Raw genomic sequence first — 27,624 nt, 5'->3', positions numbered from 1 at the left:
CTCATGTAAGCACTATATATCAATTGTATGATAGGCTATCAATTGTATGATATTTTCTTGTTGCTCTATTTGTATTTCTTAGAGATATTCAATGTTTTATATTTATTTCTAATATATATTTCTTTGTGCCTATTAGGCTGTTAACAAAATTAAGAAAAAATACTTTATAAAGAAAACTATGGGGTTAGAATTAAGCTTGAATTAGATCTTCTACTACTTTCTTTCCAGTGCTATGGATTTATTATTTTATACTTGGATTGTCATTTTTAACTCATTTCTTTAAGAATTCTTTAAAAAAGCTTTTTGCCACAAGTGGCAGGAAACAGATCCCAGAATATTTAATATTATAGGAAATTAATAGGTGAACTATATTGTTATAGTTGTTATTGCTAAAAAAGAATGCAATATGAAAATCCCATACACAAATCCCTTTCCCTCAATTATATGTACATATTACATAGTTTTAAACCTTCTTGAGACCTTGGGCCATTCCAAATGGGCCATTCTGATTTGTGATATGTGTGTACACATGTGCTTACTTTTCATTATTTTGAGTTTTTATAGGGATGTATAGAACCCAAACTGTAGAGATAATATTTTTAAAAGATAATTTTAGCACATGATTGTAGAGAAGACGACAAATAGGTTATTGAATTAGAGTAGTGATGGAAGAATTTTAAAAATAGTATATTTTCTGGTAGTAAGACTTCTAATTGAAAGCACTGCAAGGTTTTGTTACAGGGAATGTATCTAATTTTTTGTTGACACTGATATATTAGAAATTAATATTCTTTTTTATATTATATATCTTTAAATTTTTATTAATTTTAATTTTGACATAATTTCAGATTTACAGAAAAATAAGAATGTAACAAAGAATTTTCATATATGCTTTAATCACATTCATTAACTATTAAGATTTTACTTCTATCATATATATGTATAACAGTAAAAAATATATAAAATGAGACACTTGAGATTAAGTTATAGGCATGTTTTCCTTTTCACCCCTAAATATATTATGTGTATTTCCTAAAAACAAAAACATTCTCTTATATAACCATGGTACAATTATAAAAATCAGGAAATTGACATTGTTACAATATTATAACTAATGTACAGACCCTATACAAATTTCATCATTCGTTCACGTTGTCCCAGTAATATCACTTTTAGCAAAAGAAAATCTTGTATTGCACTTACATTTAGTTATTGTGTCTTTTTTGGCCTCTTTTAATCTGGAACAGGTTGTCAGTGTTTCTTTGCCTTTTAAGACCGTGACAGTTTTGAAGAGGATAGGACAGTTATTTTATAGATATGTCCCTAACTTAGGTTTATCTGATGTTTCTTCATGATTAAATTCAGGATTTGTGCTAACAGTTATGTGAAAAAAATGCTCAACATCACTAATTATCAGAGAAATGTATATTGAAAACACAGAGAGATATTGCCTCATATCAATGGCTGTTATAAAAAAGACAAAAGAAAGTGTTGGTGAGGATGTGGATTAAAGAGAATATAAATTAGTACAGCCATTATGGAAAGCAGTATGGAGGTTCCTTAAGAAATTAAAAATAGAACTACCATATGATCCAGCAATCCTACTTCTGGGTGTATATCCAAAGCAAATGAAATCAGTATGTTGAAGAGAGATCTGCACTCCCGTTGTTCATTGCTGCGTTATTCACAATAGCCAAGATATGGAATCTACCTAAGTGTTCATCAGTGGATGAGTGGATAGAGAAAATGTGGAATATATACCCAATGGAATATTATTCAGCCATAAAAAAGAATGAAATCCTGTCATTTGTGACATCACAGATGAACCTGGAGGACATTTTGTAGAGTGAAATAAGCCATGCATTGAAAGGCAAATACTCATACTCCATGATCTCACTTATACGTGGAATCTAAAAACGTTGAACTTGTAGAAGTAGAGAGTGGAATGGTGGTCACCAGCAGTGGGGGTGAGAAGTGGGTGGAGGAATGGGGCGATGTTAATCAAAGGATACAAAATTTCAGTTAGGAAATATAGGCTCAAGAGGTCCATCATAAAACATGGTGACTATAAGTGCACAATGTACTGCATTCTTGAAAATTGCTAGTAGAGTAAACTTTAAGTGTTCTCAGCACAGAAAATATGTGAGGAAATGCATATGTTAATTAGCTCAATTTAGTCATTTCACGATGGATACATATTTCAAAAATCATGTACTCAGTAAATATATATAATTTTTATTTGTCAATTACAAACTAAAAAAATCAGGGTTTGTGTTTTCGGCAGGAATATCACAGAAGTAGTGTTTTCTTCCAAGTGCATCATATTTGGAGGCACATGATACCTGAATGTCCCATTTACTAGTGATGTTAACTCTGATTATTTGTTGATGTCTGCCAGGTTCTTTACTGAAAAATTACTCTTTTCCTCCTTGTTGTAATTAATAGGTTTTTTTTTGGGGGGGGGGAATACTTGGAGACACTGTAAATAATTTGCTCCACTAATTTAGCGTTCATTGATAATTCTTGCCTGAGTCAATTATTTCTCTGATGACTGGCAAATATTGATTTTTAAATTCCATCATCCTTTCTTAATTAGGGGGCATTCTTTTGTAAGAAATAGTTTCCCCTTTCCCACTATTTATTAATTTATATCTTTATGGACTCATGAGTTCGTGTTTTATTCGATGAGTTATAATTCATTACTCTCAAATTATCCTGTATGTGGCCAGTGGGAACCCATTCAAGCTGGCTTTCATGTCCTTTTGACATGTTCACATTGTTCTTTGAGCACTACCTTATTTTCAGATGTTTCAGGCTCAGCTTGTTCTTTCCCAGCTCCCACCCTGGAACCAGCCATTACTCCAAAGAGCACTGATTCCTTTAAGTGGAGAATGGCTTTAGAAACCAAGGTTGGTGCTAGTTTATAGTTTAATGTGTTTAGAAACATTCATCATTCTCTTCAAAGATCTGATAGTAAGTTCTTAAAAACTTACTCATGATAACACAGGTATGTAAGAATGAACTGTCAACACTAAGCACTTAGGCTTAATTTTCTTTGTGTTGTTTGATACACACATGTCACTTGCTTGATTATGGGAAATACTGGATGACTCAGTCGGTTAAATGGAGACAGAAGGGTGAGGTCAGGAATATTCCTGCTGAATGGTGACTTGGGGCCAAGAAAAATATTTGGTTATGCATTTGAGTATTCAAGTACCAGCCACCCTAAAATTACCATAATACCCTTTCATTTTTTAGGTGTCATGTGTACATATAGCTAAGTCAGTAATGTTTGGGCAGGAGTAGTGTTGATATTTTAATACATTTGATCCTCTTTCTATATTGTTATGTTATGGTTGTTTTAGTCAGTGAAATGTATTAACTAATATTCTCTTGTAGAATATTTAAAAGTTACATATAAATAAAAGGAATATTGAAGATTTTATCAAAAATCTTGAAGATTGAAAGGAAACTTCAAGAAAAAGAAACTATTGACAAGTTTGGACTATTGTACTTCTTCTACTCTTCAGAATTTTGAAATATCAAAATAAAAACTTCTGATTAACCGAACTCTCTCCTCAGATTGGTATGCACATAGTTTCATGTTTAGGATTTCATGTTGTGTCAAGAATTAGTTGTAGAGAAACTATGATAGCATAATGGAATTATCAAAATATATATTTGGAAACAAAAAGATCTCTTTTAATGAATAGAATCTGTGGATACCCTTTGTTAGTCAAATCAGATTTACTTTAAGCTTTAAGTTAGAGGTGGATCTTGAAAGATTATGAGATTGATTATGAGACCCTTTAAGTCTTTCTTAATTAATTTTTGATGTAGAATGAAGGACTTTTTTTTAGCTAAATATTCTTTAATTTTAATTATAATTTAAAACTTTTTGTGTCTAAAGGCTATTTTTTTTTTACAGAAATCATCACAAGTAAAATGCACCAAATGTTTTTTTACAAATATTTTTATTTTTCATCTTTTTAAAAAGTTCTATTACATAAGTTGTAATACTATATTTTATAATTGGCCAAGAATCAAGTTAATGTTTTATAATGTATATTGGTTTATTTTAGATAAATTTCTGCAAAGTATTAAATTTTTTAAGGAGAAATTCATTGAGGATGTCTGTACATGTAGATTAAAGCTTCTCATTTTGATTAATATTTTGGCTAAGGTGAATACATTAGCTGTAGTTGTTCAATAAGTAATATTCAGGAAAAAGTATACACTTAGCATGATTTAATTTGCTGATGATTATCTCAGGATGTTAGCTTTAGACATTTTATAAATTTATTAAATATGGAAACTAGGAAAGGTATTTTCATTTAAGGCATGGTGCTGTAATGTTATTTCAGTGTTCAAATTAAGATTGTTATCTAATATAGTGTTATTGAGGACTGTGTTATTATTTATAATATATAATTTATTGTATTTTATTTATTACCATTCTTATCAGGGCCATACGAATTATGAAAATTTAGTCCACTGGTGGACCTGATTTCTTAAAACTAAATGGTTTTGTCATTGAGTTATTAACTTTTATATCTGAAATTCAGACTTCTAATTTTGTGCTTTTATTTTGTGTATAATATGTGGCTATGCACAAGAATAGGGCAAGATTGTCCTACATTAATGTGTACTGAATTTGTGGATAAATGTGAAAATATTTTTAGTATTTGAAAATTTGGGGGACTGTAATGTGCTTAAGAAAATAACAATTTTTAATAACATTAGAAAGCTTTAGCTAGTAAACAACTAAGTGGTTTGAGAATTACAAGGAAGTGTATTGAATTCCCCTTCCCCAGAGATTCTAACTGGCATATTTTGGCTATTATAAAACTTTTATATATGGTTTTTCTCCTAATAATTGACAGGTTTTCTTTATCATTCCCATCCTGTACTTTGCCCTTCCTGATACCCACCTTGTTTTTATCTCCCTTCTGTTACCTTCTTTGGATGGTGGTATAAACATGTGTTGTTTCCCCAAGCTAAAATCTTGGTATCATTTTTAACTTTATTTTTCCATCACCAACCATAAGTCTAACCATAAGCAACTCTAAAATCTGTCCTCTATTCCCAATTTGCATTCGTTTTTCATTAATTCAACAGATTTTTTTTTAGTGCCCATTACATGCCAGGTACTTGCTGGGGAATACAGCAGGGACCAAAATAACAAGAGCTCTTGCCCTTGTGTTACTTACATCATAGCAGAGGAAATATACAATAAACAAGGAAAAAATAAACAGGGAGTCACACATTGTTATGATTGTTGTAAAGAAATGAAAAGAGTGTGATATGAAAGATAAATGGGGTCAGGGGAGAGGTCCTACATTGGAGAGGGTGGTTAGGGTGGGCCTGAAATTGAGCCAGCCGTGCAGGGATTCTGGGCTCAGAGGATAGCAAATACAAAAGCCCTCATGCCAGAAAATATTTAGCACGTTTCAAGAATAGAAGGGAGTTCAGTGTTGACGGAAGGCAGTTAGTGAGAGGGACTGGACTGAGCTAATGTGGGGGAGGTAGACAGGAGATTACTTACAGTATTTGGTAAGGAGTCTGGATTTTATTCTACGAGTAATCGGAGTGTCAAGATTTGATTTATGTTTTAAAAATATCACTGTAGAGTGATAGTGGAAAAGGAGAGACTGATTAGTAGGCTATTATTGTATTCCCAGGTGGAGACATAATGATAACTTGTTGTAGGGTAGTAGTGGTAATGGAGGAACATGGACAAGTTTGAGATATATTTTGGAAATGAGGACAAATGGTACTTACTGATGGGTTGGATATGGGGAGCAAGAGGGTGAGGAAAAGGGAAGAATAAAAGATAAATTCTAGATTTTTGAGTAGACCAGCTCTTTTCAAAGTGTGGTCTGCAGACTTCTGTGGATGGGGGTGTGTGGAGGGCTGAGTGGCTGGGTGGGATCCTTGAGACCCTTTCACATGGTCTTTAAGATCAAAATGATTTTTGTAATAATACTAAGATATTATTTACAAAACCACTGGTGCCTTAGCTTGAATCAGTACAGTGCAGCAAACTGTACTAGTCTTTGTATTCTTTACCTGCTATGCACTTGTAGTAAAAAAAAAATGCAAGTTTTGGGCCGAGCCCGTGGCGCACTTGGGAGAGTGGGGCGCTGGGAGCGCGGCGACGCTCCCGCCGCGGGTTCGGATCCTATACAGGAATGGCCGGTGCACTCACTGGCTGAGTGCCGGTCATGAGAAAAAAAAAAAAAAAGACAAAAAAAAAAAATGCAAGTTTTACTTAAAAGTGTCCTTCATGAAGTTGTAAAAGAGTATTATTCTTATCAAATCTCAGTCTTTGTGTACATGTCTTTTAATATGATGTGTGATGGAGTGGGAAGTATGCTCAGAGCACTACTGCAGCAAATCAAAGTTGTCTCGAGGAAAAGCATTTGTACAGTTGTTTGAAGAGCAAGCTGAGGAGCTTCTGTTTTCATGGAACACCATCTTTATTTGGAAGAACAACTGACAGACAAACCATGGTCATTCAGACAGGTATTTTGTAGACTTTTTTTTTTTTTTTAAACTACGTATCATTTAAAGGAAAGCAACTGACATTATTTGTTGCCAGTGATAAAATTTGAAATTTTAAAGTGAAATTAGAATTTTGGAAAATTCATATTCATCATTATGACCTTGACATCTTCATGGTATTTAAAGACTTTTCTGATTCGATTAGTGGTGATATTAATGAATGTGATTTTTTACATGGTATAAAGAAAGCAATGGTCAACATTTAGAAAATCTGAGTAACTCAGTGAACTAAAAGTTTCCAGATGACCAGTGTATGATGTTACAAAATCATGCATGAGTAAAAGATCTATTCAAAGGGCAAGATAGACCATTGGGTTTTAACAGAGTACAAAAGTTCATTGATATGATTTGAGAGCTCATATTGCAGTTAACCTTTAGGAATTTACCACCTGTCAAGTTTGGTGCAGTATCAAAGAAGAATATCCACAGTGATCTGAAATGGCTCTTAAAGTACTCTTCTCTTTTCCAATTATACTTTTGTGTAAGGCCAGATTTTTTTACATGCCTCAACCAAAACAACATATCCCAACAGACTGAAGGCAGAAGCTGCTTCTATGAAGTATTAAAGAAATTTGCATAATGTGAAAACAATGCCTCTCTTCCAACTAATTTTTTGAAAATGTAGTTATTTTTTATGAAAGTATATTACATCTAAACATACAATGGATTAATTGTTGTTTGTAAACAAATTAGTATGTATTTAAAAAATTTCTTAGTTTGATTCCCAATATGGGGAATATAGGTAGATATAACCCACATAAACAAAAGGTCTTTAGAAAACAAAAGGTCTTAGGGTCCTCAGATATTAAAGAAACTTGGAGACCCAGAAGTTTGAGAATTTTGGGTCTGGACCAACTGAATAGATGGTGATACCCATACAGAGATTAAAAAGATTGAAGTGAGGCAGGTTTTGTGGGGCCATGAGAGGTGGAATTTCCTATTCAGGTGGAAATGCAGGTGGGCAGTAGTATATAGGTGTTTGTAGCTCAGAGCCAAGAACCAAATGTCTGTGGTGAAGACATAAATTTCAGAGTAATTATGTATGGAGAGTATTCAGAGCTGTACTAGATGGGATGACTTGAGACCGGATGGGATGACTTGAGATTGGATGGGATGACTTGAGAGAATGTAACTTTATTTTTTATTTTTTGTAAAAGAAGAATATGTAGAGCACCCCAGCACATAAGTTAGATAGAAAAGGAAACTTAGAAATAGTGGCTATAATATAGGAGAAAAGCTAGGAGAATGTGAGATCACAGAACATTCCAGGAAAGTGGTTTAGTCAGTTGTGTTGAAAGCTAGTAGAGGAGGAATAAGAGGACCCTGGTGACGACCCTCACCGTCTATTGTCTGGATTACTGCAGTAGCCTGTTAACTGCTCTCTTTGCTTGTAGTTGTGCCTTCTCTGCTCTGTCACATTGCTGGAAGGATTGTCTTTCAAAAATAGTGAACTTCTGTCTCTCTTAGCTGTTTAAAACCCCACATTAGCTCCCTGATAACAACTGGATAAAGTAGATATCATAAAAGGTTTTTTTCATGAATTCACACCTATCTATGTTTTTAGACTAATCTATTGCTACTGACTTCCCACCTATCTCCCACCACCCACCAACTTTAATTTTAAATTACTTATGTGATATTGTGCTGTATAATTTTGAGTATTTTGATGGGTTCTTTCCTCTTTCCAGAATTTTTCACTTCCCTTGGCTCATCTGAGCCTTGTTAACTTTTCCTATTCATTATTTAAAAGCCAATTCAGGCAGCATCTTCTTCAGGCAGCCTTTTTTTGCTTGAAGATTGGTTACAAAGCTTGTTAAATTGATGATAGTTTTTCCCATTATTGACTTTATATTTTATTTGTAGCAATAACTATTTGATATTTTTATGATAGGCATGCATGCATTCATTCATTAAATCAATATTTGTTCAGCCACCTATTATTGCCAGGCAGTGACCCAAGTACTGGGAATACAGCTGTACATGATACAGATAGTTTCCTGAACCATGGAACTTATAATCTAGAAGACTGAATGCATATTAAATACATTTCATATATTAAAATGCGTTTTTGCCTCATTTATGAAGGGATTAGTAAAAAGAGATAAAATATAAATGTCTTTAGTCTTTGAAGACATGATAAGAAATGGTATGAAATCAAAATGTAAACATTGACCTATTCTTTCGATAGTAGCATTAAGAATCCAGTGATGCATGGAACCATGTTAGATATTATGCACAGAAAATTTCATTGCCTTTTATTCATTGTACTTAGTCAGCTTATACACAATATGAGAATTTTATACAGAATTTTATTTTCCGACTATGGACTCTTTGACCTTCTGTCTTGGATACTGTAGAAGTGATTTCTCTTTTATGCAGATTGTTAGATTAAATCACTTTAGGTTTATTTGAGTTTTATGTTTCTTTTACTTTGGCCTCTTTCCTTCAAAATTTTATTTGCTTAGACATTGTTCCATATCAGTAAGGTTGGTGACACCACTTTTTTATAACCTAGCACAGAATTTCTCAAAGTGTGTTCCTTGGATCAGTCAGTCTGTGGGATGTTTGAAAATACTACACAGAGGAGAGGGTGGAGAGGAACGGGTAAAGGGGCATGAAAATCAACTACAATGTATATTGAGAAGTAAGATAAAATTAAATATATAAATAATAAATAAAAATAAAAATAAACAAATAAATTAAAAATATTACACAGAGAAAGCATTTTGTGATTAAATAAGTTAAAGTGTTTTTTTTTTTTTTTTAATTGCAGACCTGCTTGGGTCATTTAGTATGCTAATATTTACTATGACTCTAAGAGAGATTCATATAACAGGTAGTAGTTCACAGAGATCTTTGACCAAGAGACCATTTTTTTCAGAGTATATTGTGAGAATATCTGTGGGACAACAGATGTGAAATGCTGATTTTAGTACTGGATTTCATGCTAAAAGGTAACCAATCTACTACTAGGATTCTCCTTCACCCTTCTTCTCTCCTTGAATCCAATACTATATAAAATTGAATCCAATAATATATGAAAATGATTGATTATTTATCATGACCAATTGGGGTTCATCCCAGATATGAATACTAGTTTAACATTACAAAATAAAAGAATCAACATAATTTAACATTTCAGTAAATTAAAAAAGAAAAACCATATAATTATCTCAGTAGACACAGAAAAAGCACATAAAAATCTTACATATATTCTTTATAAAAACTTTCAACAAAGTAAGAATAGAAGGGAATTATCAACCTGATAAATCAAGGCATCTATAAAAAATGTACAACTAACATTAGGCTTAATGGTGAAAGATTAAATACTTTTTTCCTAAGATAAGCAAGAAAAGGATGTCTGCTCTCTGCTTCTATTAATTGTACTAGAGGTTCTACTAGCCAGTGCAAGAAGGCAAGAATCTACAAAAAAGCTAATTGAGCTGATAAATTAGTTTGGTACGTGTACAACGTAAAAGGTCAATATACAGAAATCAGTTGTATTTCTGTACACCAAAAACTATCAGAAAATCGAATGGAAAAAAACCACCATTTACGACAGTATCAGAAAATATAAAAAAGGAAATAATTTCGGGGGAAAAAAAAAGGGAAAGACCAGTATATTGAAACTGAAAATCATTATTGAAAGAAATTCAACCTAAAATAAATGATATCCTGTGTTCATGGATTTGAAGATCCAATGTTATTAAATGTCAGTTCACCTCAAATTGATCTATAGAATCATTGTAATCCCTATCAAAATCCCGTCGTTTGTTTTATTGAAACAAGGAGACTCTAAAATTTATATCAAAATCAGATATATAATTAAGCAGATACCAAGACTTCATAATGTAGCCATAGTAGTTAATACTGTAATTATGTACAGTAGCATTAATACACATACTAGACTGTTGTGTGGGTACCCATGTAGTGCAGTATGGGTATTAGCATAGACAAAGAGCAGAAAAGAAAGTGCAGATAGAGACACACACAGAGTCACTTAATACATGACAAAGATGACAAAGCAGCAGTGCACTATGGTAAAAGATAATTTTTTCAATATATGATTTGAGGTCAATTGGATATCCATAAGGAAAAGCAAATATTGGTTTTGTCTTATATCATACAAAAAATTTTATTCCAAGTGGATTGTAGATCTAAATATGACAGGTAAAATAATAAATCTTACATTGGAAAACAATATAAGAGAACTTACAGTACACATATCTGTGTTTTTGTAACAGATATATATGTTTTGTCCATGGTTCCTGGCTCTCCAAGGCAAGACCTAATCTTCCCCTGACTTTCTGTCTTGAAGCTGGCTGTAAAGAAATTCTCTGTTCTAACTTGACTGGTTGTAGGTGATAAGACCCCCATTTCAAAAAGGGTCCTGCCGTATGACCTGGAAGAAGAAATGCTGTACTAGGAGAGCAAGAAGACAGGCCTCTGGTTTCCCCACTCAGTCTATTAGTATTAGATTATATCCTTTTTGTCCAATCACATTTCTACACAGTTGTCCATGCATGAATCATGCCTATGTAATGAAGCTTTCATAAAAATCCAAAAGGACATAATTCGGAAAGCTTCCTGATAACTGAACATGTGGGGAAGTTCCTGGAGGGTGGTACAACCAGGGAGGGCATGCAAGCTCCATACCTTGCCTTATGCATTTCTTCATTTGTATCCTTTGTAATATCCTTTATAATAAATCAGTAAATATAAGTGTTTCCTTTAGTTCTGTGAACCACTCTAGCAAATTAATTAAACCTAAGGAGGGGTTGTGGGCAACCCCCCAATTTAGAGCTGGTTGACCAGAGGCACAGGTGAAACAACCTAGGGCTTGAAATTGACATCTGAAGTGGGGGGCAGTCTTGGGGACTGAACCTTTAACCTGTGGGATCTGAGCTACCTCTGGGTAGATGGTGTCAATTGAACTAGAGGACACCAAGCAGGAATCCACTACAGAACGAATTGCTTGATGTGTGGGGAACTCCCCCCCCCCCCCCAAGAAAATTGGTCACTGGTCTCAGAAGTTTTCTATATTGATTGTGGTGTCAGAGAATAGAAAAAACAGTTTGTATTTTTTCACTTTCAGGAAAGAATTCATAAGTAATATGCAAAGAATTGATCATGAAGAAAAAGATTTATTAGACTACATTAAAATTATGAATTTATTTTCATTAGTTAATTGAAAGACACCATTAGGAAGGTTTTAAAAAGATAAGTCACACGGTGGAAGAAGATAGGTGCAATACAAATGATCCACGTCCAGAATATTTTTATTGCTTTTTAAGGAGTATAATAACTATGCTATCTGCTCTAAGTGAATCATTGTGCAGTATATGCATCTATTGAAATGACACACTGTACCCCACAGATAATGTACAAGTAAATGTTAAAATAAAGAAAAATTTAGAAAGGATATAAAGAGTATAATAAAGCAAAGATGTGTTTTAGTTTCTCTATCAGTTAATCCCATTTAAAGGGACTCTAAATTTTGACTCACAAGATTTTAGTTGTAGAACATTAACAATGAACCTAGAAACACTTGGCATTGAGTAGAATCAGTGCAAAAATAGCTCCTGGAGGGCAAGGGCTATGTCTTATATATATTTCAGTTCTTGAGTCTTTTGTGGTACCTGGCATATCAGCTTATGTTTACTGAATTAATGGATGAGTGCTTTATAATTACAAAGCATGCATAAAAGAGTAGACACTCTCATATGAGGACTGGCCTTTTAAGTTTAAACCTAAAAATCATAATAAGCATTACAGTTGGACAAAAGAATAAAAGCACTAATCGTTTTAGAATATGAAGATACAGTGCATTTTAGGGATGTAAAATATTGAGCACGATTATAGGGAGCTTTCCATGGGAGTTACCTTCTCCTCACGGGCAGGATAAAGGGAAGTGTCTTTGATCTACAAGGCAGAATGGAAAAGAAAATTTCATCTTGGAGATAGGATGTTCTAAGCATATAATGCTACTTTGGAGCAGTAGAAATGGTTGAGACAGTGAATATTTGTGTGAGCTGAACAGAGCTTATGACAGAGCAAATGACAGATATCTTAATGAATAAGTTTTGAAGCATCAGGTAAATCTCCAGTATTTGAATTCACGTGCCAGGCATATCATGACTGACATGAATCGGTAATGATTACATTATTTAAATTTCAACTTTATATTTTTGCAGAGTTTTAAAGTTCCTGTTGCTTCAGACAATGGATGAGCAATCACAAGGAATGCAAGGGCCACCTGTTCCTCAGTTCCAACCACAGGTAATGTATTCTAATTGAGGTGATCATAAGTGTATATATCTATATTAAATATGTGTGAGTAAGGAAATAGTACATTTACAGTTCCTTTAGGAAGTAAAGTAGCCAGAAAAGGCTAATTTTGAATTTCCAAGTTTTAATCAGAATTGTCTGTTTTAAAATATTGTTTTATAGTGCTTAGTTTTCATGTACAAACATGAAAACAAAAGGGCAGCAGTAGCTTTTAACTTTATTTATGTGACCAATAGGCTTTAAGGGTTAATGTTAGACTTAGGGAGGGAAGAAAAAAATAAGAGGTGAGGCTGCGCCCAGGTTTTGGGGGTACCTGTGTGTTTTGTACCGGCCTCTGCCTTGGTGGGCTGATCTCACCTTGCCCACAGCTGCCTTCCGTTATTCTTTTCTCTCTCTGATTAGTAGCGTATGTCATTGTTTGTTTCTCGTACCATAAAATGAAATAAAAAGAATGTTTAAGTAAAAAATGTACACAAACTGTTGAAATTCATTATTCCTTATGAATGCCTGTCATAAAGCTCAATATGTAATGTATGACATGTTTAAAATAACAGTGTGCCTAAGTGGGGCACTACCTCATTTTTATTGCTGTAATTCATGAAGACTGTTTCTCAGGTTGGTGTTTGAGGCATTCTAAAATAATCGTAGTCTCAAATATACTGTGCTTGCCGTGTTGTCCCAGTTTTGCTTGGATGATACTCACATTTCTGAAAGTGCTTGAGGAATTGATGAATGTTCTTTCAAGTGAGTTCTGTGGTCAAATAGGTTCAGGAGACATTGGCTAAAGAGTTGCTTTATGGCAGTACTTCCTCAGTGTCTTTCCTGTACTAATGTGCATTGTGAATCTTGATGAAAGTGATATAGGTGTGGTGTTTTCCAAACTTATTTGTCTATGGAATCCTTCTTTTTAGTGCTTCTGTGGACTTCTCCCAGAAGCACAGTTCAGAAAATACTGCCTTCAAAACACGATTTTTTTCTGCTTCTGTGACTTGCTCATTTTGCACCTTCCATCTTCCGCTCCTAATTTTGAAATCCTGCTCATTGTTCAAGGACCATCTAAAATGCCATCTCTACCTTGAAGCTTTGTCTGATCTTCTGAATGCAGTACTTGTATCTTTCCTTGGAAACTTGGTGATGTATTCTTTGCATCTCTCTTCTGACATTTCTGACACTTTCTGTTTTATTTATTTATTTATTTAATATGGGCATTTTCCTTCTCTCTTTTATTAGGTTAAAATCTTTTTGAGGGAAAGGACTGTGTCTTATGTACCTGTGGCACATCAATTTCTCACATGTGGCAGGGGCTCAGTAAGAATTTGTCATTGAAATCAACCAGGGACGATTCAAAATTAACGTTTAAATTAGCCCTCTACTTAATTTTACATTGCTTTTCTTTGTTATACCTATCTGAATTCTCTGTTTTAAGAGACCCATGTGTTTAAAGGAGAGCCAGTACTTTAATTTCAAGATTGTTTTTTCAAATGTCCCATCTATATTTTGTTTTATGGCCATAAATTGTATTATTGAGATTATAATAAGCAACCTCTTCTTATTAGATATAAACATATCTTAAGCAACCTCTTCTTATTAGATATAAACATATCTTAGTGCCAGTTTTACACACACAAGCAGACACTGTTCTTTCATATTGTTTCTAGTGAAGATGATAAAGGAACCACTCTAAAAATTACATACTTCATGTTATGATATTGAAATTCACAGTTTTGAACTGCCCTATGTTTTAAAGAAAAAAACCAGAAAAGGTTGGAGTGGCAGTAGGAGGTAAAAGCGAAAGTAGCTGTTTCCCTGTGAGACATGGGGCTGGCACACAGTGTAAACTCCACAATTACAGAAGTGGTTCTGCGTGTCTTTTCACACGGTTCCTTTCGTTTATGCCTCCTGCTGCTGCTCCTGTGTGAGTGCACCTCTTTCCCTGTTGGAAATAGGCAAGTGTCATCCCAGGTTCTAGCTGCCTTGTGGCAAGTGGGGGAAGGGAGAAGGATTTGTCTCCCTCTCTGCATGCAGACTGACAGTGTGAGACAGTGAAAGAAAGATAACCTGACAAGCACTTATAAGCTTTATTGCTTATTGGGTCTTTGAAAAATGCTACTGTTCTCAGTAGCATTACTTTAAAAGACTGGGAAAGGACAGCCTCTGCTTGGGGTTGACAGCCTTCTTTTGTTTTGGTTCCACACCATTGGCCTGAATAATGGGGGTGATATGACAACGTATGGTTAGCCCAGTGACTTCTTTCCCTTTTGTAATGTAAATCTGGACATAAGCAGAAAACTAAGGAAGTCAGCTAAGTGTCAAATACCAATTCTCTGTTATGATGATGAGTGATGTATATTCCTGACATATCCTTTTTTTTTTTCTTATTTCAAGATGAATACCCTAACCCTATAATGCATAACATGTGGTCTCATTCAGTTTTAGTACACTATGAGTTCCTTTTTTTTTTGACGTTTTAGGATGTAAGATTTATTAATGTTTTTTGCATTACCATCATTATCTTAAACTTAGGGGTAATTTTTTCTATCAGCTTTCCTTTTTTCCTTCCTACCTTCCTTCCTTTATTCTTTCCACTACGGTCTAGAAGGTACTGAAAGGATTCTTGTCCTATGTAGCTTTTTAAAAAATTGTTAATTCAGACTGTATAAAAGGTGGTGACAGAGAAATATTAAAATATTTACTTTTTACTATAAGGCTACTTTTAAACAATGGAAGTTTACAACTAGCATTTTGTGAGTATTTTGATTTATGGTCATTGAGTGAAGAAGGTTGTGGTACATTCACTTTTTTTAGTCATAAAATTAAATACAAAACAATTATAATTACAGTGCAGTTGTAAGAATTTCTGGGAGTTAATAGAGGGAGGATTAATTTTAATTGTAATAATGATTAGAGGTTATGCTTTTTCTATTCCTTTTTTGTAAATTTGAAAATTGTGTAATATTTTGGCTATCTGTGAAAGAGGGAAGACATCTCAGATCTACTGGTAGAAAAACAGACATTCCTTATTTTTATAGCTTGGAAAGTATGAGAATCTTATTTTGAAGTCTTCTCACTCAGCCAGTAGGGTAGACTGACTATTCTATTAAGCAGTGCAAACTACAGTCCATTTATGATTTTGCATTTCTGTAGACTGAGCATGAAGAGATGAGATGAAGTTTACCTTGTAGCATGTTTAGGGTAGTAACTAGGGTTCATTGTGGGTCAGAAGGAAGGTAGCCACCAGTGAACTCTTGAGTGGGTAAGATTTTTGGACATGATGATATTAACCTTCCTGTCTCTCTAGCTTATCTTCCAGAGTTTCTTTGAGAAATAAGGGTCATTCAACTTGCTCCTTGTGATAAACTGTTTTTGCCAGGGTATTTATCCTGTGAAGTTGAGTGGAACTTCTAATTTTGGAAGTCTTTATAGAAATTTAGATGTTACATTCTTATAATAACTTATTTCATTGAATAACTTTATTGATGTAGATACAAGAGAATGAGCAGTGGCTGTTTTGAGGAAAGAAGACTCTTGCCATAGTGTTAATTCATGGCCATGAACCATAATGTTGCTCACCAATCAAATCCTTAGTCCAGTTACTCCCACTGTCCTCACTCCCAAATATCTTTTTTCCTACTTCATATCTTTTCTCTCCTCAAACCCCCAACATATCCTTCACCATCCTCACTCTCAACCGATGCCCTTGCTCCAATTTCACTGAAAAAACTAAAGCAATCAGAAGAGAACTTCCACAGACTCCTATGGCGGGCGTCCTCCTCCAGACTCTGCTCGTGTGGTCTCCCGTGGCGGGTGTCCGCCTCCAGACTCCACTCGTGTGGTCTGCCCGTGGCGGGCGTCCTCCTCCAGACCCCGCTCGTGTGGTCTGCCCGTGGCGGGCGTCCTCCTCCAGACTCTGCTCGTGTGGTCTCCCCGTGGCGGGCGTCCTCCTCCAGACACCACTCGTGTGGTCTGCCCGTGGCGGGCGTCCTCCTCCAGACTCTGCTCGTGTGGTCTCCCCGTGGCGGGCGTCCTCCTCCAGACACCGCTCGTGTGGTCTGCCCGTGGCGGGCGTCGTCCTCCAGACTCTGCTCGTGTGGTCTCCCCGTGGCGGGAGTCCTCCTCCAGACTCTGCTTGTGTGGTCTCCCCGTGGCGGGCGTCCTCCTGCAGACTCTGCTCGTGTGGTCTCCCCGTGGCGGGCGTCCTCCTCCAGACACCGCTCGTGAGGTCTGCCCGTTGCGGGCGTCCTCCTGCAGACTCTGCTCGTGTCGTCTCCCTATGGCAGGCGTCCCCCTCCAGACCCCGCTCTTGTGGTCTGCCCGTGGCGGGCGTCCTCCTCCAGACTCCGCTCATGTGGTCTGCCCGTGGTGGGCATCCTCCTCCAGACTCTGCTTGTGTGGTCTGCCCGTGGTGGGCATCCTCCTCCAGACTCTGCTCGTGTGGTCTGCCCGTGGCGGGCGTCCTCCTCCAGACTCCGCTCATGTGGTCTGCCCGTGGTGGGCATCCTCCTCCAGACTCTGCTTGTGTGGTCTGCCCGTGGCGGGCATCCTCCTCCAGACTCTGCTCGTGTGGTCTCCCCGTGGTGGGCATCCTCCTCCAGACTCTGCTCGTGTGGTCTGCCCGTGGCGGGCGTCCTCCTCCAGACTCCGCTCATGTGGTCTGCCCGTGGTGGGCATCCTCCTCCAGACTCTGCTCGTGTGGTCTCCCCGTGGCGGGCGTCCTCCTCCAGACTCCGCTCTTGTCTCCCGTGGCGGGCGTCCTCCTCCAGACTCTGCTCGTGTGGTCTGCCCGTTGCGGGCGTCCTCCTCCAGACTCTGCTCGTGTCGTCTCCCTATGGCGGGCGTCCCCCTCCAGACCCCGCTCTTGTGGTCTGCCCGTGGCGGGCGTCCTCCTCCAGACTCCGCTCTTGTCTCCCGTGGCGGGCGTCCTCCTCCAGACACCGCTCGTGAGGTCTGCCCGTGGCGGGTGTCCTCCTCCAGACTCTGCTCGTGTGGTCTGCCCGTGGCGGGCGTCCTCCTCCAGACTCCGCTCGTGTGGTCTCCCTATGGCGGGCGTTCTCCTTCAGACTCTGCTCGTGTGGTCTGCCCATGGCGGGCGTCCCCCTCCAGACTCTGCTCGTGTGGTCTGCCTTTTCTGTTGTTGCCAACCCTGTCGTGAGCACTAGATCCCATCTCTGTCCCCTGCCCACTTTAGCCCCCTCTACCAGGTCCTTCCTATTAACATACTTCTGTGCTATTGTTTCTCCTATAAAACCAAACCAAAGAAAAAGTAGTTAACAGCTAACAGCCTTTGAAATTACTCTTCCCTCTAGCTGTTACTTATATGTCTGCTCCCTTTTACAGCAAAATTTTTGGAAAGATTTCTGTATAGTTCTGTCTCCCATTTCTTCTTTCTCTCTCAAATCTGCTCCAAGTAAGCTTTCTCCCCCAGGATGCCACGTAATCAGCTCTTGTCAAGAGTCCCAGTTACCTAGTGTTACTCCATCCAGTGGTTAGTTCTCATGCCTCGTCTTATTTAGCTGCATTTGATAGGCTTGATCTTATTCTTTCTATTCTGTACTTGATTTCCAGGAATCTTGTTTTTCTCTTGTCTCACTGGTCCCTCCTCTGTTGATTTCTCATCACCTCCTGAACCTGTTTATAATGGAGAGCCCCAGTGTTCAGTTCTTATACTTCTCTACTTTTACCCTTTATTACTTCTTGATTTCTTCCAGGATCATGATTCTATGCCGGTGGCTTTCAAATATTTCTCAACCTGGACCTCTGCCCTGAATTCCAAATTCATATATATAATTACCTACTCGGTGTGAAATTTGCGTGTCTCAGAACTAATGTGTCCGAAACTGAACTATAAATATTTCCCCCACATTGTTCTCCCACAGTCTTCTTTATCTTGGTTAGTAGCAAGTCTGTCCTCCTAGTTGCTGAGGCTGAAACTCTTAGAGCCATCCCTGACTTTCTCTTCTTTCTCTCATCTCATATCTAAAGTTAGGAGATGCCATGGTCTCTATCTTCAAAATATATTTAGATTGGAACACTTCTTACCTCTTCCACTGCTACCACTCTGGTCAAAGTTACTTTAATTTTTTACCTGTCTTATAGCAGTAGCTTCCTAATTGGTCTCTGCATTACCCTTGCCCCTAGCACTGCAGTCAGTGACCCCAATAAAATTTCAGTCAAATCATGTCTGTTTAAAACCTTTCAGTAGTTTCCTAAAGGCTTGCTCCCTCATTTTCTTCAAGTATATATTTAAATATCACCTGGTTTGATCACTCAATGAAAATTGAACCTTCCCACCCACGCACTATGGCTTCCCTGCTATATTTTTTTCCGTATAGTGTATCAACTTATCACCTTTTATTTTGTTCATTGTTTTTCTTCTCTCAGGATATAAACTCTATCCTGAGCCCCCAGAAACATATTTGTTGAATGAATGCAAACTTGGTTTCAACTCATTCATCCTCTTTCTTTCAAGTAACACCTTTTAAGTGAATATTAAAATATATAAATATCTTCAGATTTTCTTTTTTAATTATACATGTATCCACCTATATCTTCCATTTCTTTTTTTTTCCCTTCCTCCATTAATTATTGAATTCCCCCCTCCCCCCCGCCCCCACAACTCCTTGCTTTATCTGGAACCCACCTCCTTCCCCTTAGGGCACTGCTTCCCCTGTAACTCCCTCAAGTGGAGGCTACTTATTCTGTCTTTATGATACCACAGGAGTCAGGAGGTAGGAGCAGGAACCTTCTCCATCCACAATGCCTCTTCTAGGCCACTACTTGTTTTTCTTGGGGTGGGGAACCATAGATTTTTGGCTTGTGCCATCCAGCTGAAGGACTTTACCTTCTTTATTGCAACTATCTTCTGACCTCCTGATTAGCCTTCACATTAATTGAAAACCTGACCACCTGGCTCACTCTCAAGTCACCTTCATCCTAGGTAGTGGTACTGCTGCCACCACGACCTGTACCTACTGATGACTGAGTTCTTCTAACTCACCCACTCTGTGCTTAGCATTTCAAATATGTTGTCTCATTTAATCCTAACAGAAACTATATAAGGCATTATTTTTCACATGTTACAAATGAGGAGTCTGAGGCTCAGGCTAAATCACTTGCTCACGGTCGCATAGCTAGTAAGTGGTGGAGTTGGAATTTGACCCAGGTTTGTCTGACTCCAAGCCAGTTCTTCTTCAGCTTTCACTGAGAAAGCTCCTCATACGTTACTGGGCCAGTCTTATCTCCCCAATTACTGTGACTCTTGCTGTTTTTATAGGTACCTCAAACTCTGTCTTCAAGATGTAATTTATTATACTCTATCCCAAATCGCACTTTCGCTTGTAATTATTATTACCATCTATCTAGTTGCCCAAACTAGAAACAAGGGAATCTCATACCTCATGTTTAGGCAATTTCCACATTCTCTTGATTTTATCCTAAGTAGCTATTGAATCTGCTAATTTTGCTCATTCTGACTATAATGGCTCTAGTTTAGATTATTGTCACCTTATGCCTGGATTACTGCAACAGCTTTGTAACTGGTCTCTTTACCTCTCATTTTGCCATTTCTAGTTCATTCTCTACATTGCAGGATGAGTCATCTTTCTAAAGTATACATTTTATTATACTCCTTTTCTTATTCTTTTTGGCTTCTTATTGATTTTAGGATGAATTCTACATTTCTTTATATGATTTAGAAGACTGCATCATCTGATCTCCTTATACTTCTCCAGCTGCATTTTGTGCTGTTCTCTATTTTGGACTCATATTCAGCCATATCTTGATTATATCATGCTTTCTTTCATCTCCAAATCTAAGGTGGTAAGGTGATAGTCTCAGGTGGTATTTAAGGAGATTTAGTCACTAATGGAACATAATAAGCATAAAGGTTCATTATAATGTATGTTACCTACAAAAGTGGTTTCATGATAGAGATCCTAAGGAAAATATTATAGTAAAGGAAATATATAATTTGGAAGACAATAAAAGATTACTGTGAGAAAAATAGTGATTATGGATGGTTCATTACACTAAGTATGCATCTAATATATGAGTGCACTATACTAGCAGTACATTGCTCACTTTTGTATATCAGTGAGCGCTGCAATAATGGCTAATCAATAAGTGTTTGTTGAATGTGCAAGTAATCTCTAACTGAAAGCTAATCTAATTTCTTCCTCTTCAGCTAAATATTGGTCAGTCTAACTATACTAAGTTATTTTATGTAGAATTCAGTTACTTTAGAGTTATTTTAGGAAAAGACTGTGTGGCATAGAGTAGTAATGAGAAAGCTGTCAAAGGAGGAACGATTTCACGATATTTAAAGTGTGTTTGTGTTATCTTTGAATTTAGATTGATTGCTCGTATTTACATACTTAGGAGTGAGATCTCCTCATATTTGAAAGGAAATGCCTTAAGAAATTTAGATGATTTTGAAAAGAATGAGAACACAGTAAGGATTCTCTTGTCTGCTCTCAGAAATATCTATTTCAACAATCTGTTCAGAGTGATGTGGGCAAAGATGAGGCTGACCCTAATCAAAATAGTTTTCCAGCTTTATTTGATACTGAATTTAAAGCTTGAAATATAGTTTTTATAATCACAGTGACGAACTCATTCTATTTTTGAGGGTGAATTTAATATTTTGAAATATTCCGAAATTCTTTGGAGCCAAGTATTTACTTGGTTAATAAGGTAAATAGTCTTGGTATTCTTTTTTCTGACCAAAATGAGATATGTTCTTCAATGAGATCAGTAATTTTCATACGGTTCACTAGCTCTGATTCCAATTCTAAAGGAGGAGTTCCAAGCCTATTTTCCATCGTGGAAGCCTTCCAGGGGTAAGACCGTAGCTTTCCATGGTAGCCATTTTGAAGAGCGTCGTTGAATGGATCCCTTCTAACCTGTTTGTTAGAAGTCAGTGACATCATTTTACATTTGGGATACCTTTATATTTGGTCTTCCTTTATATCATTATGTGAATATTATGGTCTTGTCATGTGATTATGGTTATGTCTCACGTACCTTTCTCACTAAATATTTATAAAACGAACTTCTCAAATGTAGGAATTTTGATAAACATTCCTTGTTTAGTCACATTTATGTAGAATAAGTTGCAACATATGTGTCCTTTTTTTTTTCTTTACTAAATCTCATTCAGTGTAAGAGTGCTAGGGAATGGAGGAGGAGGCTGAGGATGGCGCCCTGTGAGGGACCAGCATTTGTGGGGAGGAATATGTGGAGGAGTGGAGGGAACAGAAGGGTGCTGTCTGGCTTGGTAGCTTACAGCTCTGAGGTCAGGTTGTCCAGGGTCAATTCTTGGTTCCCCTGCTCCATAGCTACGTAATGGAGGGCAAGTTATTTAACATCTGTAAGCCTGAGTTCTCTTATTGATAAATGAGAAGAATAATAGTTTTGCCTCATAAAGTTGATATGAGCTTTCAGTAGGGTGCTTGGCACGTAGTTAGCACTCATCGAATGTTGGTGATGAGGATGATGATGACGACAACAGTGACAACATGCTGCCAATAATTGTCTTGCACAGATTTCTCTACGCATTGCTTTTCAAAATATTATATTATGTCCTTTATTACATTTCTATTACCAACCTTCTGCCCAGATGGTTTCTCCTTTAACCTTATTTATCCCAGCAAATGGTATCACTATCCATCCAGATACTCAAGCTGAAAATCTGAGTCATCCTTGATTTCTCTCTGTCCCTCACTCCTCATATTCAATTCATTGGCAAGTCTTTTGACTCTACCTCATAATCACGTTCTGATCCTGCTGTAACTCCTCAGGCCAAGTCCATTACCTCTGTCCAGTCTTCTTGCTTCCACTCTTGCTCTACTCATTCCCCTTCCCAATTCCTTCTCTGAGAAGCATCTTTACTTATCTTTGTAAAATGTATATCAGAACACAGTACAGCACTCCCCTGCTTAACACCCAAACTGCTTGTTTCCTCTTGCTGCCAAAGCACTGTGTGATTTTGTCAGTGCTTACCTCTTTAATCTCATCTCTCACCACTGTCCCTTGCCCACCGTACTGCAGCCACAGTGTCCTTTTTGTTGTTTCTCGAACACATCAAGCTCATTTCTTCCTTAAGACATTTTCTACAGCTGTTCTTTCTGCTATGGCTGTTCTTCCCTTTCCTTCTTGTCTTTTAATCTCAGTGTAAATGTTACATCTTCTAGCAAGATCATCTGTAAGTTACCCAATCTAAAACAAAAAACCATGTACTCATTTTCTATCACATCACCCTATTTTATTTCTCTGCATAGTACTTAAATATGGTGAATAAATATTACATGCTATTATGTATTTGTTTATTATCTTTTTATTGTCTTTGTGTTTTGTTTATTTTGTTTATTTTTAACTCTTCCATCAATATTTGTGGAATAAATGAATAAATTTTTTTAAAAAACCTCTATTCTCTCTGTCTTTCTCTGTCTCTCTTTTGGGAAGAGGCGTTTTCTCTTTGTATTTAATTTACCAGGTGTAGCTGGTGTTCATGGGGAAGTAGAGGACATGGGAGTGTCTATGTCATTATTTATCCTGCTTGTGATAACCTAGGAGAGTCAGTATTTTTGGTTTCATTATTTTGGATATAGTAATTTTTATGCTGAGTAATATAATTAATGATAATTAAATGCTATAAATACCAGGGTCTTGTAAATGTTTAAGTAGATAATTGGTTATATTTATTCACTCATTTTTCTTATGCTACAGTGAATTTCCTCTTTTGTTTGATAAAAAGCCAGTTATAATGATTAAGGGCATATTGTTTAAACTGTAAGTGTAAGTCTGACACTTTGGAATATTTAGAAATTGGTTACTTTTGGAATAAAGAAATTTTAAGGAAATAATTTTTTAAATGGGTAGAAGCACAAATAATTAGGCCTTGCTGGCACATGTTTTTTTGTATGTTTGTTTGTCTTTTTTGGTTTCCAGTGAGGTCTGTAGAAAATAATATACGACAGACTTATGTTAGATATTGTTGGAAAGGATATTCCGGTATGTGTAGTTTGGAAGTGGGTAACATCTTTTTAAAGATAAAAGATCACAGCATGAGCTTTATTGCTAAATAAAATTTAAAGACATCTTAAAATTTTGTAACTTTTAAATTTTGGAGAAATTCAACAGTATAAATATAAAATATAAAGTCATTTATTTAAGTGGTAATGTGAATCTTATCACTATAAGATATGAATTTGCAATAACAATGAAAATCTTATTAATGGTGTTAAATATTATAATTAATATTGGCTTGTACGTTAAATCATTGATAACGGTACCTCTAGGAATTATCATGCCATAATTTTCTCTCTGGGGAGTCTGTCAAGTTCATGCTGTGACTCTTATTTCCCCAGAGAGAATTATCATCCTAATGTTATCCTGAATTATTGCTCAGTAAATGCCCTTGCCTTCAAATTTAGAGCAGGTTAAAGAAATTAATTTAGTTCTAGGAAATTATTAATTGTGTAAGGAGTCTGCACCTGTGAGAAAAAGAGCCAGTGTCACACAGAATAAATTTTATTTTAAAATGAAAAGTATTTATGTGAAGGAAGTACAGTAAACATAGACTGGCATGTAGAATAATTCCAATTAGTTAGGAAGATCTGATGTTATGTATTTAGAGTTCACTCAGATCAACAAGAGATTCATTAATAAGACCCCAGAACATTTAAGGTGTTATCATTCACTCTGGGATTTGATTCCTCAGTTGTCATATGTGATTTTGAAAATTGATTTTAAGTTTCTGAGCTCGCAGAATACTTTCATAATATGGCCTATTAGTGTGTAGATTTGGATATCTCAAGAGCCTAAACTTAATAATTTACCACAAAAATGTAATATAAATCCTTCTAAGATTAGTTTACTTATTCCCATTAAGTGAGGAGTTGTGGATGATAGCAGTTAGTAATTAAGAAATTAAATATTTAAGAACTACCTAAGTAGGCTTGTATTTATGTTGTCCATGTTACTTATATTTTGAAACTTCCAAAAGTGAATCTGTTTGAAAATACTTACGTGGGGTATATAATCTTTATTTAGTAATTTTAAAAGATGTTGTGTGCCGGTTAGCCATGTGCTCTCTCAGTTTTCATTTGTCACAGAGCATTCACTTTCAAACCTATAGGGTTTATGGGCCTTGGACAAGTTATTCTGCTCTTTAGTTTTTGATTTTTTAACTTTAAGTGTGTTCCAACCAGAAAACCTAACTGCCATCAAACATGGTTTCATGTATTAAAACATACCCCCCCCCCCAATAATTATTAAAAGGACTTTGGACAGTATAACTATAGTTAGATATACAGTTGTCCCCTGGTATCTGTGGGGAATTGGTTCCAGGACCTCCCAAGGATACCAAAATTTGAAGATGCTCAAGGTCCCTGATATAAAATGGCATAGTATTTGCATATAACCTATGCACATCCTCGTGTATATTTTAAACGATCTCTAGATTATTTACAGTACCTAATACAATGTAAATGCTATGTAAATAGTTGTTATACTGTATTGTTTAGGGAATAACAAGAAAAAAAGTCTGTACATGTTCAGTACAGACACTTTTTTTCCCCTAACATTTCCCATCTGCAGTTGGTTGAATCCGCAGATGCAGAACCTAATGATATGGAGGGTCGACTGTACTATGTTGTCATTCAAATAGCTTTATAATTAAGGGGATAGGCTATTTCCATTGATGAGTCAGGAAGATAATCCACATGATAAATGAGGTATCCCAGTTGGAAGACAGCTCCCAGGATTGGGCGGTACTTAGAACTCTTACTAAGTATGCTATGGGAAATCTAGCAAGAGAGTCAGACTCCATTTGTGGCCCAGAGAAAGAGGGATTAGAAAAGAAAATTGAAATAAGAACTAAAGAATTTTAGTATTGAAAACTAGAGTGCATGAAGGAGGATCAACAAACACAGAGCCCTGTCGTGAGTGTGGCATGTTGGAACATTGTTACTGCTGGCACTCTTGTGGAAGGGAAAGTCCTAAATGTTACTGAGCATTTGCTATGTGCTTGGCTCTGTCCTAGGTGCTTCATATTTATTATCTCATTCAGACACAGTTCTTTGAGGTAGGCTGATCCCTGCTTTACAGAAGAAGAAAACAGGTTTGGGTGGCTTGCCAGCTCAGGAAGATATTGAGCACAAAAACTGGGATTTGAGCCCAGACCTTGCTCCAGAACCTGTGCCTTTTCTATAGTGGATTCTTTTGTAAAACCATGCCTCGATAAGGCTTTGCAACAAGATCAGTTTGAAGCACGATGTTCAGTACTTCCCCTATTGCTTTAACAGGGACCATGATTTAAAGTCTCCTTTAATAGTGGGGATTAAAGAGAATTTCCTGAGTTCACCTGTTGGGAACTTGTTCGAGGCAGAAGGCGGTTGCCTTGCTTTGTAGGTCCAGTGTTCTTTGCCCTACACTATTCCTCTCCTCTACTAGACTCTACTTACAGCCTATCGCCAGTTTCAGTTGTGCGCTATATATTCAAAGTCTTTTACATTTATTAAGTTACCTCAAATACATTCACTTAGTACATTTTTATTGTCTACTTCATAGCATCTGGATACAAAGCTGAAAAGAAACTTGGTCTCTTCCTTTGAGAAACTCAGTGTACAGAGGGAGAAATACATATGTATAAGCAAATAACTAAAAGACAGTGTGATCCGGAACCTAGCACAGTGCCTGAGTTTGTGCAACTCTTTATGGAGTTGAATGGCTGCTGTTAATTGCTGTGGAAGACTGAGGCAGGAGCCAGTGCAGCTACTTGAGTGAGCTGAAGATGATTCCTTAGAAGAGCTGACAGTGGAACTGAATTCCAGACATGCGTTGTGGTTTGCAAGGTGTGAAAGAAGTTATTCAGAAGGCATGAGAACAAGCAGATGCAGTGCCATGGAGAGAGCAAACACAGCTCATGGTGCACCTGGGGAGTAGATGGTGGGGCCCATGGCTAGGTGAAAAAGTGACTTTGCAAGCTTTCTGTCATCAGTAAGGCATCATTACCCTCATTTTATAGCACAAGAAACAAAGTAGGTTTTTACTGTCATAAAAGCTGAAGGTGCTTTAAGAGACGCATCTTAAATCCAAAAGCCATTTTGTGTAGCGTAGAAAAATACTCTGGTCATTAAGCAACTGGAAGAGACCGAGACTCTGTTTACACTTCAAATTGAGAACAGCAGTCAGCTGAACTGATTTTGTTAGGTTTATATTTCATAGTTATTTGAATCTCATTGTTTTCCTGAGTTATTTTATTCCCAGTATAACTCAAGATGCTGAACTTAAAAAAATGGGAAATTGGACATCATTCAAAGAAAAAGAATGTAGCTCTTTCCTAAAAATAGTTCTTTGAGTGGGAGCCCATTTGATGATACCATCTTTTATAAAGCACCTAATATAATGCTACCTACAGTGAGATGTAACTCCTCAAAATGAAGCATGGCATCGAATACAATAATATAATTGTTACTGAAGTATACGTATTACCTGCCTGATGATCTCCTAGGGAGGCCTCGTCCTACACAAGCTTATTTTTATACAAATTGCAGTGTGGCAAAGAGACCCAAGGGTAGTTGGAGATGTGCAGTTATGCTCCTTCTCATGTCAGCTCTCCACATCAACGTTGGGTGACAGGACACGGGAGCAGATGAGACAAGCTGTCATTCACCCACACTGCCCTTTGAAGAAAGGCCATGGGGGGAAAAGGTGCCGCAAATGGGCTGTGAAGTTTACATACACTGCCCACTGTTAAACAGATTATGTCTAATG

General features: G+C 36.7%; 1 protein-coding gene across 4 annotated transcripts in view; it reads left to right on the top strand.

The window, feature by feature from the left end:
• The window catches only part of NEK7 (NIMA related kinase 7), a 149,877-nt gene that overhangs the window by 51,969 nt on the left and 70,284 nt on the right, over nt 1-27,624 (top strand). For all 4 annotated transcript variants that reach the window (XM_063114471.1, XM_063114470.1, XM_063114469.1 and 1 more), the window contains exon 2: nt 12,759-12,843. In XM_063114471.1, coding sequence (XP_062970541.1) covers nt 12,787-12,843 — 57 coding nt within the window. In that variant the 5' untranslated portion in view covers nt 12,759-12,786. The remainder of the gene's footprint in view (nt 1-12,758; nt 12,844-27,624) is intronic.

Source organism: Cynocephalus volans, chromosome 11, assembly GCF_027409185.1.
Source record: "Cynocephalus volans isolate mCynVol1 chromosome 11, mCynVol1.pri, whole genome shotgun sequence".
NCBI classification, from domain to species: domain Eukaryota; kingdom Metazoa; phylum Chordata; class Mammalia; order Dermoptera; family Cynocephalidae; genus Cynocephalus; species Cynocephalus volans.
This window is presented reverse-complemented; position numbering and strand designations above follow the sequence as displayed.